General features: G+C 42.5%; 1 protein-coding gene across 5 annotated transcripts in view; it reads right to left on the bottom strand.

Moving 5' to 3' along the window:
- AOAH (acyloxyacyl hydrolase) overlaps positions 1-15,057 on the bottom strand; it is a 180,274-nt gene that overhangs the window by 29,713 nt on the left and 135,504 nt on the right. For 4 of the 5 annotated variants that reach the window (XM_043463197.1, XM_043463198.1, XM_043463196.1 and 1 more), the window contains exons 15-17: positions 9,707-9,743; positions 8,873-8,947; positions 750-922 (exon numbers count right to left, since the gene is read on the bottom strand). In XM_043463197.1, coding sequence (XP_043319132.1) covers positions 750-922; positions 8,873-8,947; positions 9,707-9,743 — 285 coding nt within the window. The remainder of the gene's footprint in view (positions 1-749; positions 923-8,872; positions 8,948-9,706; positions 9,744-15,057) is intronic. The other variant, XM_043463199.1, reaches the window with a different exon arrangement.

Raw genomic sequence — 15,057 nt, 5'->3', positions numbered from 1 at the left:
CTATAGAACTCCCAGCTGCCACCAGGGTGCACAGAAAGTGAAAGTGAAAGTCGCTCAGTTGTGTCTGACTCTTTGCGACCCCATGGACTATACAGTCCATGGAATTCTCCAGGCCAGAATACTGGAGTGGGTAGCTTCTCCCTTCTCCAGGGGATCTTCCCAACCCAGGGATTGAACCCAGGTCTCCCACATTGCAGGCAGATTCTTTACCAGCTGAACCATCAGGGAATCCCAAGAACACTGGAATGGGTAGCCTATCCCTTCTCCAGCAGATCTTCCTAACCCAGGAATTGAACCAGGGTCTTCTGCATTGCAGGTGGATTTTTTGTCAGCTGAGCTACCAGGGAAGATTCAGGTTCACAGAACCCATTAGAATTCTGGCCACCAGGGGGCACTCACCACTGAGGTCTGGAGAAATCCTTCCCTTGGGCTTGTTTGTCCCCTTTCTGTCTCTTGTTTGGGCTTCGCTGGCTTGTTCTGTGTTCTGAATCTCACCTTCAGTGAAGGAGTTTCCTTATTTAAACTTGTACCTTTCAATTTGTCCAAATTCTTTACTTACTGTGTCTGCCCTGTCTGACTTTGATATGGTTCTGGCCACCTTTGGATACTGACCTTTAGATCCTGTACCTGGGTACTCTCTCCTTGATTGGTTCTGGTGACCTTTTAGGTGTATTCTTATGCAGTTGAGCTACATATATTTGAACTGTGAATACACTGACATTGTTAAAGAGTAAAAGAATCTCTAATACCAAGAGGATGATATCTGTCATGCAAATGATCCCAGAGAAATCTTCCATCTGGTAAGCCAAGTAAAATAACATGACTGCCTTTTGGCAGGTGGGAATCTAGATACTGCAGAGTCTGCATGACCTTGGAGTACAATTTCTCAGGAGTGGTCATTTCTGGGAGAGGATCAATATTCCTGTTGGCAAAAGAAACAGAAAATATCTTAGTAGGTTATAAGGATAAATAAATGCAAATATACTTCCCTGCCCCTGATACACACACTCTCTTACACACACACACTGGTTATTTATATGCAAAATATTTCTGACTTTTGGACTCCCTTGTGATTAAGAGGGCCACTGACAGGTCTGGCCTACGAGTTGTGAGCAGAAATGACATTTGTCATGTTTGGTTGTATGAGAGCCTCTAGGATGGCCTTTTTCTTTGCTATGGGCCTGAACAATGTTCTAGAAGGCAGCTGCTCCACCAGTGAGTCCTGGAACAGAGCTCCATGGTGATCCCTGATGGACAATGTAATGTGAGTGAGTAAATATTTATTGTGTATGCTATTAAGATTTTAGGGGCTGTTTGTTCCTGCAGTATAACGTCACTGATCCTGACTATTGCACACAGTTAATGGAATCAAAGGAGCCTGGTACTGCTTATTATTTGTTTGGTGCTTTGAGATCTGCGACTTGGCCTTTAAAATTTTTCATATATGTCATAGTCAGGGAAACAGACTTTCACTGGGAAATGAAGTGACATTATGTGTCCACACTACATCCTTTCTTTCTGCACTAAATGTGAACTTTCATGAATTTCCTGATAGATTGCTATTCCAGGCTATACCCCTGCAACATTATCTGTCAGCAGACAATTCAGATTTTCATCACTGCCTTTCTCTATGTGGTAGTGCTTGTGCTCGATAGAGGATATTTTAAATTTAAAATTTTATTTTTAACTCTTTGTTCCATAAAAGTTAGTGAAAACAGAAGATGAAAGTAGTTATAAGAGCATGGTCCTAAAATCAAAGAATTTAAGACAAAGATGTAAATCATAAGTGAATTAAAAGTAGCAAATCTTTAGCTTCAATTAGACATTTATTGAATTTAAGCTTGTTGATTTATTTCATTTGTCTTCAAAAAGAGCAAAGAGCAAAGATAAGAAATGTACAAAATACTAGAAATAAATCATTGAAAATTTCATTTAAATCTCCCTTCTTTTCTTTGTTTCTCTCTTTTTTTTCTTGTTATGTTTAAAAGGCAAGGTACAAATAGGGATTCTAGAACATTTTTTGGATTTAATATATAAGCCTACTATTGTTTATTTTTTGCACAACTGATTTTTGTACAAGCCCTAAGTACACATCAAATTTGACTTAAGATACTAACCTGCATTAACCTGCGAGAGAATATAGAATTTTCTATGATTTTCATCTACTCTGTAGGCTTTAAACTGCCTGTTGTTAATCTAAATGGAATCATGTTCTCTAAGTTCTTAAAACTTCAGATTTACCTAATGATCCTGTCTATGGATTGAATAACATCCCTCAGACTGTGACCTTATTTGAAAACAGGGTCTCTGCAGATATAATCAGTTGAGATGAGATCACACTGGATTAGGATGAGCCTTAAATACAATCACTAGGGTCTTTTTAAGAAGAGGAGAGACGCATACATAGAGAAGAAGGCCATGTGATGCTGGAAGTGGAGACTGGAGTGATGCTGCCACAAGCCAAGGAATGTTGAGGATTGCAGGGAGCCACCAGAAGGACGAGAAGACAAAAAAGGATTTTCCATAGACACTTCAAAAGGAACCTGGCCCTTCCCACACCTTGATTTTGGACTGTTAGCCTCCAGCACTGTGGGAGAATGTTTCCTTTGTTTGAAGTTACCCAGGTTGAAGCATTTTGTCACTGCCACCCTAGGGCATTAAATGCAGATTCTAAGCCAGAAAAAGTAAGTTCATGACTCACAAGTTGGACCAGACATAAGAGACATGGGAAGAGGGAATAGAAAGATGTCCCTAGGGGTATTCACTATTGTCACTTTTAAGGGACCTGCTCCTAAATGGATATCCATGTTGTCATTTTGGAAGGGATTTTTCAAAATGTATCAAAATTTGAAGTTGGCTTAACTATTAACCTTGTTTGACATTTCTCTTTTGGGAAGTTGTCCTTTAATAATGTTTGCACAAATGTGCAAAAATATACATACAAATATTGCAGCATTTCTTGGAATAGAATAAAATTGGAATAAACTAAAAAGCCTGGCTACCTAAATTATAGTACATCCATGCAGCCATTCAAAGGAATGAAGTAACTAGATGGGTGCACAACATTATGAATGTACTCAATGCTACTGAATCATTCACTTTAAAATGGTTAATTTTACAATATGTGAATTTCATCTCAATAAAACAAATTTTTAAAGAGAATAATCTACATGTATTAACATGGGAAAGACTGCTGAAAAATATTGTTGATCAAAAAGAACAAATTGCAGAGCACTAAGCATAATAATATTTCATTTCAATGAACATTAATCAGCCTGTAAGTTAGAATTTGAATAGAAAAAAAAATCTGGATGCAAATACAGGAAGCTGTCTCTATTGGTTAGGTCAGAGCAGGCTTGTGGGGGCTGGTAGGGAATGACTCTGGCATAACTCTCCCTTCCTAAACCCTGTATTATTTGAACTTCTTACAACAGATGTTATTTTGTGATCAGAGAAACAATCCAAATGAAAGGGGTCCTCATATTATTTTTATTCTATCTAAAATAAGAAAGAAAACTAAGTTTTAATGCAAGGGGCAGAAAACATTGTCATCTTATGTCATCTCCGCTCTACCTATTTCACTTAGCCAAATAAAACTTTCGCATTGTTGCTATCCCAAGGGTGACAGGCTGACCATGCATGTGAGGGTCACATGGGCCAGTCCGTGGTGAGCATCCTGTCCCCATCCTGGGGAAAAGGTGGAGCAAGTCTGATGTTTGGGGCATTTGTTGCGGTCGGTGTATATGCTTCTACACTAGGTAGTGAGTTCCTTGGACTTTGTGATAAAGAGATAGGCGGAAAGGGAAAAAGATGCCCATTTTACAAAACCCCAGCATGTAGAATAAAATTCTATATTTATGGCTTTTATTACTTTGGGGAAAACTATATGGTTTTATGAACAAAAAGGCTCTGTAACCTAAAAAAAAAGTACTCAGAAGGATTTGAGAATAGGTTGCCTACCTACTAGGGGTAAAAGACTGGTAAGGCTTGATTTGCAGACAACACTAGAAGGACCCCAGTGTGTGGAGGGGATTCGGGCTGCCCTGTGGGCTTGTTCAGACCAGGAGAATCCACCCAGAGTAACCAGGTTTTACCTTCGCTGTGTGTTTGGAGTGCAAGAGCAGGGGTGAAACAGAGCAAGCTGGGAGTCTGTGTCCTGTCTCCTGTCAGTGGTAAAGCTAGCATGCACACCTATTAACTTTTGCCCTGGCATCTCAGGTTTTGGTTTTTTCTGCTGATACAACAGCACTTTGGCACAGAGCAGTTATGCTGAGCTAAGCCTCGCCAACCACCTAAAAGCGAGATGAGTTAAGAGGGAGGAAAGTCTCCCAAACTTCCTCTTTAATGATTCTTTTTTGGTCAGAGACACAACCCTGATGATAAAGAATCTCAGCTAATTTGCATTTATGAAAGGGCACCTCACAAAATAAGCAAGCTTAACCAAAATGGCTTGAAGTCAGAATAGAAGCCATGATGTTTCTGCTGGAACAGCCTCCAGTCATCTTTGCTACATCACGTACACCTAGATAATTTACACGTGTGCATTGGCAGGTATATCCTGTCGTGTGCATTGCGAGCTCAGGCAAGTTCAGAAGGGTCTGAGAGGCAGATGGTTGGTCACCTCTTCTGGATGCCATCCAAGGTCCCTATGACTCTGTATATGAAAAATTCTCAATGCCATTTTTATCTGTGTACTCTTTCTCCCCTGGTGATTTTTGAGGGGACTTAGTATTAGCATTGTAGTGATCAAAGAGTTCCAGTGGTTTGGGAAACACCTCCCGGGCCTTGTGGGCATGCTAAGTCACTTTAGCCGTGTCCCACTCTTTGCGACCCTGTGGTCTGTAGCCCACCAGACTCCTCTGTCCATGGGATTCTCCAGGCAAGAATACTGGGGTGGGTTGCCATGCTCTCCTCCAGGGGATCTTCCCAGCCCAGGAATCAAACTGCATCTCAGATCGCCTACATTGGCAGGTGGATTCTTTACCACTAGCGCCACCTGTTGTCAAAGGCTGACTGGGCTAACCTGAAACTTGAAACCTCTTCCCCAGGATGCTCTGGGCCCATGTCGGATCCACTTTGCCATCCTGGGTTGGCCTGCTACCGCGGTGCCTGCATCCTTCCTCACCCACTGGTGAGCTCCCACCAGACACTCGTGGAGAGGTGAGGGGTTGCGGGGACAGAGCTTAGGGGAGAAATATGAAAACCAGATTGAGAGACAAGACGCTCATGCCAAGAAAATAATGAAAGAGAAAATGGTGCCCTGCACATGCTCTCACACGTCAGGACCACAGGGGTGGGCTTGGAACAGACGATGAGCCTTGCCTTTGGGGCGGCTCAGACTCTCTCCTCATCCTGATGAATTGTGCCCGATCATGCAAAATAAGCCTCATGACTTGGGTGCAGGGCCAGCCACCATCATTTCATTAGCCTGGCAGGTGTTTCAGCCAGATTGCACCTGGTTGGTGGCAGGTGTGCCCCTTCTCGAGGAAGAAGGCAAACAGACTCTGCAGAAAACATTGCCCAGAATCAGAGCAAGAGCCCAGAGACTTGTTGTGGTTGAGTGTTCAGATTTCACCCACAGCTAGCTTCTGTGCTTTTCAACATCCAGGTAAGAGAGGGCTTCCCAGGTGGTGCTAGTGGTAAAGAATCTACCTGCCAATGCAGGGGATGCCAGAGACACAGTTTCGGTCCCTGGGTTGGGAAGATGCCCTGGAGTAGGGGATGGCAACCTGCTCCAGTATCCTTGCCTGGAAAATTGAGGCAGCCCTTTTCTCCAGGCCCGCCGGTTGTAACCACATTATTGACTTCCCACCCAAACTCTTTGAAGAGGCCTCTTTGACATAGGCCAGGAATGGGGTGGGGACTCACTGGGCCCACATTACCTGATGCATAGAGGTCCTGCGGCCCTTAAAAGAGGATGTGGCCTGGAACATTCTGGGTGGTTGAGAAACTTCTTATTATTCCCTTGGCCACCCACACTTCCACTGAGGACGCTGGGAGAGAAAACTCCTCTGAGCAGAAGTTCTGTCCCTTCCCTTATCTGTTGGTTTTCTACCCTTGATTGGATGGAATGGATTGTTTTCTGGCAGCTGGACTCCTTGGAGTCTGTTATCTATCAGCACCTTGGCTGCTTCCTCTTAATGCAGTGCTGACCAGCTGTCCTGGATGACATCTGAAACAACGGCACTGCAGAAAAATGCTTGGGAGCTGGCGACACAGACGACCTCTGTAGGGTGGCCTTGGCTCTCTCCATTAGGTAAAAGATATTCAGTTTATAATTTCTAGGTCCACTCTAAAAAATGGAACTAGATCCATTTCTGTGGCTAATGTTATATGCTTATATATATATATATATGAATATAGATATCTATCTACATATGCATTTATCACATTTCCAGTAATTATATTATTTTCAGGGATGTCATGTTGGGTTATTGGGGAAGGTTTGTAATCACCCTTTATGAACTGAGGCTCTTGAGGCCACTTTCATTTCTAAGCACTCCTATTGCTACCCAAGCCTCTGCTGCTATAGTTCACTCATACTTGCCCTATTTCCAGGAATTTTTTCTGTATCACTCACATTCTGCAGTTTTTGAAGGCAATGATAGCAAAAGCCCAAGAAAGCTGGGTTAGTTTAAGCCAAATCAAGTAGAGTTACAATGACAAAGCTAAGTTTGTCTATTTTACCTTTCTTCTCGAATTCCTGATGCTAAAAGCTGTTTTCCAATCCTGACCTTCATTCATTTAACAAGTCCTTATTACTTACATGAGTTTAAAGAATAGAGAAAGAAGCAGAGAACTAGCATCATTGTTAAAAAAAAGAAAAGAAAAGAAAAAAGTCAAGCAAATATCCTAAAAGTTTTTTTCAGGACGGACTTATTATGCAATTTGTTGCTGGCTTGAGCTTTTTATGAAATCACTTTGCTCATTTGGGGTAATCTCCTCCACCTTGATGTTCTGGCAGATGAGAGGCATAGTTGCCATCTGTCTTTATTTTTCTAACCCCTCCACAGGACGTTGCAAAATGGGCACCGTGGGGACACCCCACACAGCCAACTCCATTCTTTCACCCAAATGCTTGCTGTTTATTTGCCCAGACCCCCGGTGGGGAAGGAGGCTGGCACAGGTCTCTGGCTGATGTCTACCTGCCCTTTGGCTCCTTGGAAAAGGAAGAGCAGGGCCAGGCTGGAGGGACCTCTGCAAGTGCAGCTTCTGTTGAAAACATGCAGTTTCAGGGATTTGGGGCTCTTGGACTAAAAGTCTTTCTGCAGGTTGACTCAATATAACCAGCTTGTTCTCTGTCCACTCCCAGGGGATAGAATCCAGAGATTGGAGGGGCACTGGCTGATCTGACCATAGGATTTTTCTGTTCTGTGATAGGACTGGGGGCTGAAGCTCATTGCTTTACCTTTCATAAGCTCTTTGAGGTCAGGGATGGTGGCCTCTTTGCCACTGTATCCTAGAACTGGGCACAGAGCTTGGCACATCATAAGTGGTCAGTACATACTTTTAAAAGCATGTGCATAAAAGAAAGCAAATGAGACAAGTGTGGACTGTAGAAAGGACAGAGAACTTAGCCAGAGAACCTTGTTGGGCCCTCATCTTTGCTCCTCACTAACTATGGAAGTAAGTTTCTCAATAACCTTGCTGAAACTGTTTCCTCATTTGTAAAGTGGAGCAATAGCACTTGCTTCTTAGGGCTGCTGTGGGGATGAGACAATACAGAGAGTGGTGTGGCTCTTGGTTCCTAGAGGGTTTCGGGGGTGTTTGCTATGTACTGGAGAGTACCAGGTGGCTCATCACAGAGCTAACTTGGGTCCCCAGAATGTAGCCTTGGCAGACTTGGGATTCTGGGGAGAGTGGTAAATCAGCCTAGGGGCTACCAAGACAGGGCACATGAGTATCTCTGGGTTGCAGCATGGAATCTCCTGCCCTGAACTCACTTCACTGATTAGGTCTACACCTCCTTCACCATAAGAGTTCTGAGGCTCTCATGGAGGTATCCACGAGGGCAAACCCAATTTCATAATATTCAACCATGTTTTTAGCACAAGCTTAAAAAGCTCTTGATGAGTGAAGTATAGAAAAGCAAAAGGTGGGCAGTGAGCAGGGTGGCCTGCTTCTAGTACCTCTTGGGTTGGAGTCCAGCTCTGCCATCCATCACTAACCGGACGACTCATGTCACCTCTCTTGGCTTTGCTTTTCTGTTTTCCAAAATGATGGGTGGGTGGCTACTGGGGAGTTGTTTTAGATCTGATCTCACCTTTTTTTTTCTTTTTGGCCATGATCACAGGACAGATGGCATTCACATGTGCGGCATATTCTTAGGGGTATGCACAGACTTTGAGAAGCCTTCCAAAATGTTGTGGGGGAACGAAGGCATTCAACATTTTGAAATCACTACTGATATTAGCAGTTTAGCAAAACCACTTTCTTACTATGGGCCATGGGCACAAATAGGATTGGCTGTGAACTATGTGTAGGTTTCTTTGCAAAGCTCTAAGTCTATGCTATCTCAACCACACGAGTAAGTAAATCAGAAGATGAGCGAAAAAGCTGTTCTTATGGGATAGCTGTGATTTTGCTTTATTTTATTTCAAAAGTCACGCTTCTCAGTCTTGGATTTTTGGCTAGCAGTAGCATATGTCTTGTGATGTAATTCAGAGTTGATCATGACACACCCATTTGTTGTGAAGCAGAGCAAAGAATTAATGGGATCAGATATTTTTCAAAGGGTCTTTCAGCTCTATAGGTTGATTCTATTGAGTCGACATGTGTCCAGGACTTGTTAAGATAGGGAAGCAGGCTACTGTAATGGAGTGGAGATGAGGGGAAACTCAAAGAACCTTCCAAACATTTTTTAGTAACTCACCCACTGCAGACATCATTTCCAATCATGGCATATATAACAATGGCTGGATAGTCCAACAGCTGGTTCCTAGATAAACTGAGAAGCCATAGATGGAATTTGAATATCGAACACTTGGACACCTAGCTTTGGGAACAACCAACCTGTGAAAGAATCTTCAGATGGCCATCCTCTGGGTAACTTTTTGCTATTTTTATTTCATTCTAGTGTCTCCATTCCCACTTCCCCTCTTCTCTATAATCTTTAACCCACTTCTCCATTAGGAAAAGACCACATAAATACATACCTACATTTAGAGTAGGTTGAAGTCTCCAGTAGGGGGACACGCTACCACCTTTCACAGTATTTGTCATCAGTAAACCCAGAGCAGTTTCCTGAGGTACTTACGTCCGGATGTGTAGGACATGATGACATTACGACAGCGGTGGGCATAGTCGACTTTGAAAAATCAAGGGTTTCTCAAGGTTCCTATTCTGGACACCCCAGGCCTTGCTAATGAATTTTAAGTCAAATATGAGCAAAAACTTGTTTTCTCATTCATAAAGCAGGAATAAGAAACAGTCTTTTTTTGTCTTTTTCAGATACTTGGGCCAGACCTAAGTTTTACCCACTTTGTATACATTTTTATGATCCTTTTGAAAGTATACATGTAAATTAACCACATCCTGTGGTCACTGGCCCCAGAAGTGAAAATTTCCCAGTGTTTGGAGAGTGACTAACAAGTTATGGATGTTCAGTATAAGTGGCTACTGGATAATAACAGAGAGTTTTTTTATTAATTTTTCAAAATAGAAACCCAACCTAGAACAACTTCTTATCCCTCCCTTTTTCACTTACGTTTCTATAAATCTCTCCAGGTTTTGGGAGGATGCACCTGAATAGTTAAAATTGAGAAAATAATTAAAGTTAGTAAATTCAAGTCAGCACTATCAGTATGAGAATTTGACTGATTGAGGGAAATCATGGAAGAACCATCATTGTATGGTCAAAGGTCATCCAAACCATCATACTGATGGGAATGACTTCATCCTGCAACTTTCTTAATTTGACTTCTGTTTACTTGGCATTATGTTAACGTAATCCTAACATTTTTAGATTCACAGGTTTCAAGACATTTACTGAGCGTGAATGGGTACACTCTCTAATAGATGTGAGAAAAAGGTGTAAATCTATCAGCAGAGACAGAAACCATCCAAAGATTAAGGAATGAGTTAAGGAATGAGAGGGACAGTAAAAAGGATTATTCGAGAACTGCACATCTCCCTGGAAATCCCCATTTAATAACCTGCTGGTGTTCCTGCTCACTCCTGAGGCTCCTCCTGACTGGCTGGCCTGTGTGAGATTCAGATTGTAGACCTGATATATTTAAGCTCCCTTAGTGACACGTATGACTTCCTTCCCCTACTCTTGGTACCACCAATAATGAATCTCTAATATGAAAATTGTATTCATTGAATGCTCTTTTTATTGTGAACGCTCTGCTAAACACTTATTAGTTCATTTAGGCCTTAGCACCACCCTAGGAGGTAGGCGTTGTGTGTGTGTGTGTGTGTGTGTGTGTTTGTGTATGTGTGTGTGCAGGCTCATATGCGCATGTGCGCTTGTCTCTTGCATCTGTTTCATTAGCAGGCAAATTCTTTACCACTGTGCCACCTTGGAAGCCCTAGGCATAGTAGGTCCCCATTTTATAGATGAGGAAACCGAGGCTCACTTAAAGTGACGTTCCCAGCGCCACACAACTGATCATTTGGAGAGTTGCATTTCTGTAAGGATGAGCTCTGGCTCCCTGTGTGACATGGCTTCTCTAGACTGGGTGCTAGAAAGAGTGACCCCAAATAAGTTCACTGTTTCTTTGTCCATTGGAAGATAGTCGGCAGTAGTTGGCGAGTAATCCTCAGGTGGATGGTACAATTCCAGTGGCAAGGAAGATTTTCCTGTAACTTCTAGCCTTGGAAGCTTGAGGGGAAAGCCAGTGGGTTTCTTGTGGAAACAAACGGGGAAAAGGGCAGTGCATAGCTATTAGGAACTAACTAGCCCATGTCCCCTTGAAACTGTGTGACCATGCAGGGCAGGCCTCCTTTGCCACATACAACTAGATGCAAGCTATATGTGCAGCATTGATGTTCTCTTGGCTGATTCCGAAATGTTAGCATAAAAATGAACATTGCTTTATTTCCTCGCTCATTGTGGTAAAATATACAACACATAAACATAACTGTTTTAATCCTTTTTGAGTGTGCAATTCAGTGGCATTAAATACATTTACATTGTTATGCAACCATCACCACTATACATTTCTAGAATTTCCCTGTCATACCAAGTAGAAGCAGTCGCTGATAACACCATTCTACCTTCTGTTGGTATATATTGAACTATTCTGTGTACCTCAGATGGGTGGAATCATACCTTATTCATCTTTTTGTGTTGGACTTATTTCACTTAGCATAATGTTCTCAAAGGGCCTCCATTTGTAGCCTGTGTTAGAATTTCTTTACTTTTAAAGACTGAATGGTTTTCCATTGTATGTACATACCACATTTTGTTTATCCATTCATCTGTCAATGGGCATTCGAGCTGCTTCTACCATTTGATTATTATGAATATGCTGCCTATGAACATCGGTGTGCAAGTATCTGTTTAGGTTCATTTATGTTTTTTAAATCATTGGACCATATGACAATGCTACATTTAATTTATTTTAGGAATCGTCAGACACTCTTTGTTTCCTTTTTGTGGTGGGGTTTCCCTGATAGCTCAGCTGGTAAAGAATCCGCCTGCAATGCGGGAGACCTGGGTTCAATCCCTGGGTTGGGAAGGTCCCCTGGAGAAGGGAAAGGCTACCCACTCCAGTATTCTGGCCTGGAGAATTCCATGGACTATATAGTCCATGGGGTCTCAAAGAGTCGGACACCACTGAGCAACTCTCAGTTCAGGGTAGTATTAAATATGCATACAGACATGCAAATTAAGGGCTGTCAGTTCAGCTTAGCATGGAAGCATTTATTCACTCTCTCCGTTCATCTGTTGAGAACCTGCCATATGCCTGACACATAGTAGGGAATTAATAGGTGAGTTGGACACAGGCTTTATACCTGAGGATTACCATCTATGGGGGCAGACACATGACTGAGCACTGGAGTAAGTTTGCAAATCCAAACCAGAAAACTCAATGTGATTTGAGCCTGTTATCTCTGCTCAGAGAAGGTGCCAGGTTTTACAACACCGAGTCCTAAACATAGACTCAAAGTACTTCTGGGCGTGAGGTTGTTCCCTTTTGCTCTCAAGAGGGAAGATAAGAAGGACAGCCACTGGGAGCCTACAGTGGCTGACTCATCTCATCAGCTGAGCCCTTCATTCAGTGCCAGCTCCAGGACTCTCAACTTCCCATTTTCAGTAAGATAATAAATCAAGAGGTGTTTAATTCTCACTCTTTGATTTTTCTCTTAATGAGAAATGAAAACTCAAGCCATGAGTGGGAGAAATAATAAAGGGCCAGGTCAGGGATTGTCAGTAATTTCCCTCATTATCCAGAGTACAACTGGGAATTGGGGTGCAGAGTACCCACAGAGCTTGAAGAAAATGGAACTGAAAACCTGCCGTGGCATGCCATATGGAGAGCCCCTCCCTGGGCCCACATCCCCCGATCTCTCTGCTGCCAAGACAAATATGGCAGGCCAATGGCAATGGCTTGAGGTAGATAGAAAAGCAGCAATCACAGACATCCACCCAAGGAGAGAGGAAGTATGCATACTTCTTTACCCAAATGTTTGTTTTTTTCTGGTGGGTGTTTGTAATAGGAGCAAAGAATTTTCTTTGCTCCAAAGCTGTTATACTTCCATGATTTCCATTTTCTTTTGGAAATCTCAGTTTTATGGGATTATGTAATGAGTTTACATAATTCCCATGTCACTGTCTCTTCTGAGTCCCCCTTTCCTATGTCTGCTACTCTTTTACCAACCACATCATCATTTGGTATCTCTCTGCCTCCCAAGCTGCATTTTCTCTCTTCTCCTGTATGTAGACTTCCTCCAGGCTGCTGATTTTTTTGCTGTTACTGCTACTACTATTACAGAAAATACTTAGTAAAGCAGTTGGAGATGAAAGTTGTGAGCGGGAGAGAAAGATAACTCCTAGCCTGTGGAATGTGGCAAAACAAGAGCAGCATTCAAAGAACTGGCGATGCCTTTAAGAGGTTCCCACCTGGTCTCCACAGTGATAGATCAGAGAAATGGAAAAGTTCTGACTATGAAATAGGGACATTTAATTTATTTGTCAACATAGTCCAATGGAGAATCTACCTGTCATCAAGAAAGGAAAGAACAGGGTCCTTATTGGCCACAAGTCTGAATTTTGGCTCGTCTTTTTTAAATAAGGCACTATACACTGCAAGAAAAGAAGGGTTTCCCATAATGTCAGTATGGTTTTCCTTTCATGAGTAAATTTCAGCTTACAGTTTCACTGCTGAATCAGTGTTGACTATAGCAGCAAGTGCTTCATATTCTGGACGTTCAAATCAACTGGTAAGACTCTCTTAATGGTCTTTTAAATAATCTGTAATTTTAAATTCTGTGCTTGATCCAGATACTTTTGGATTCTGTGGGAAAAGGCCAGGATGGGATGATTTGAGAAAATAGCATTGAGACATGTATATTACATATGTGAAATAGATGGTCAGTCCAAGTTTGATGCATGAAACAGGGCACTCAAAGTCAAGCCAGTGAACTGGGGCAACCCAGAGGGATGGGATGGGGAGGGAAGTGGGAGGGAGGTTCGGGATGGGGGGACACATGTACATCCATGGCTGATTCATGTCAATATGTGGCAAAAACCTCCACATTATTCTAAAGCAATTAGCCTCCAATTAAAATAAATAAAAGCAAAAGATCTAGTTCTTATATGAGAACCTGTAAAAAAGGACTGCAAGGTGCATTTTACAACCTCCGCTACATAGCTTTTTTTTTGTCAGATAGTTACAACATTTTGGCATTGACATCTGTTAGTTTTCTTTTCCCCTGCAAGTTGAGATTTTTCTGGTTCCTTATATGCTGAGTAATTTTGGATTTTATCCTTGGCATCTTGGATATTAAAAGACTCTGAGGCTTGTACTTTTGTCTTATTAGGCAATCCACTCAGGTTCAGGAGGCAAGTTCTACCCAGTCTTCCGGGAGGTTATGATTTCAATGTCTATTCCACTCGCAAAGCCTCTGTTGTATTATTCTGATTAGTCTCAGGTCTGTGCCACTGAGTGGGACCTGGATAGTAGTCTATGTCGAAGTTGAGTTCTCAGAGTCTTTGGTATGCAATTAAGGATCAGATCTGTGCATGTTCAGCTCAAGATTAAGCCCAGGAGTTCATACACTACTTTATGAGGTTGCTTTCCCAAGTTCCTCCGACTCTAGAAGCTCCTTGGTCCTTTCGGGTTCCTTGGGCTCCCCTCCATGGTCCTAAAGCCCCAGTTTTCACTCCCCTACTCTCATGTACACTTCTCACAGATTAACTCAGTACCAGTTCAGTTCAGTCACTCAGTCGTGTCCGACTCTCTGCAACCCCATGAATTGCGGCATGCCAGGCCTCCCTGTCCATCACCAACTCCTGGAGTTTACTCAAACTCATGCCCATTGAGTCGGTGATGCCATCCAACCAACTCATCCTCTGTTGTCCCCTTCTCCTCCTGCCCCCAATCCATCCCAGCATCAGGGTCTTTTCCAGTGAGTCAACTCTTCAAATCAGGTGGCCAAAGTATTGGAATTTCAGCTTCAACATCAGTCCTTCCAATGAGTACCCAGGACTGATCTCCTTTAGGATGGACTGGTTGGATCTCCTTGCAGTCCAAGGGACTCTCAAGAGTCTCCTCCAACACCACAGTTCAAAAGCATCAATTTTTCGGCACTCAGCTTTCTTCACAGTCCAACTCTCACATCCATATATGACCACTGGAAAAACCATAGCCTTGACCAGATGGATCTTTGTTGGCAAAGTAATGTCTCTGCTTTTTAATATGCTATCTAGGTTGGTCATAACTTTCCTTCCAAGGAGTAAGTGTCTTTTAATTTCATGGCTGCAATCACCATCTGCAGTGATTTTGGAGCCCCCCAAAATAAAGTCTGACACTGTTTCTACTGTCTCCCCATCTATTTCCCATGAAGTGATGGGACCAGATGCCATGATCTTAGTTTTCTGAATGTTGA

Source organism: Cervus canadensis, chromosome 3 (assembly GCF_019320065.1).
Source record: "Cervus canadensis isolate Bull #8, Minnesota chromosome 3, ASM1932006v1, whole genome shotgun sequence".
Lineage (NCBI taxonomy): Eukaryota > Metazoa > Chordata > Mammalia > Artiodactyla > Cervidae > Cervus > Cervus canadensis.
The sequence above is the reverse complement of the archived record's forward strand: the minus strand, read 5'-3'. Positions and strand labels throughout refer to the sequence as shown.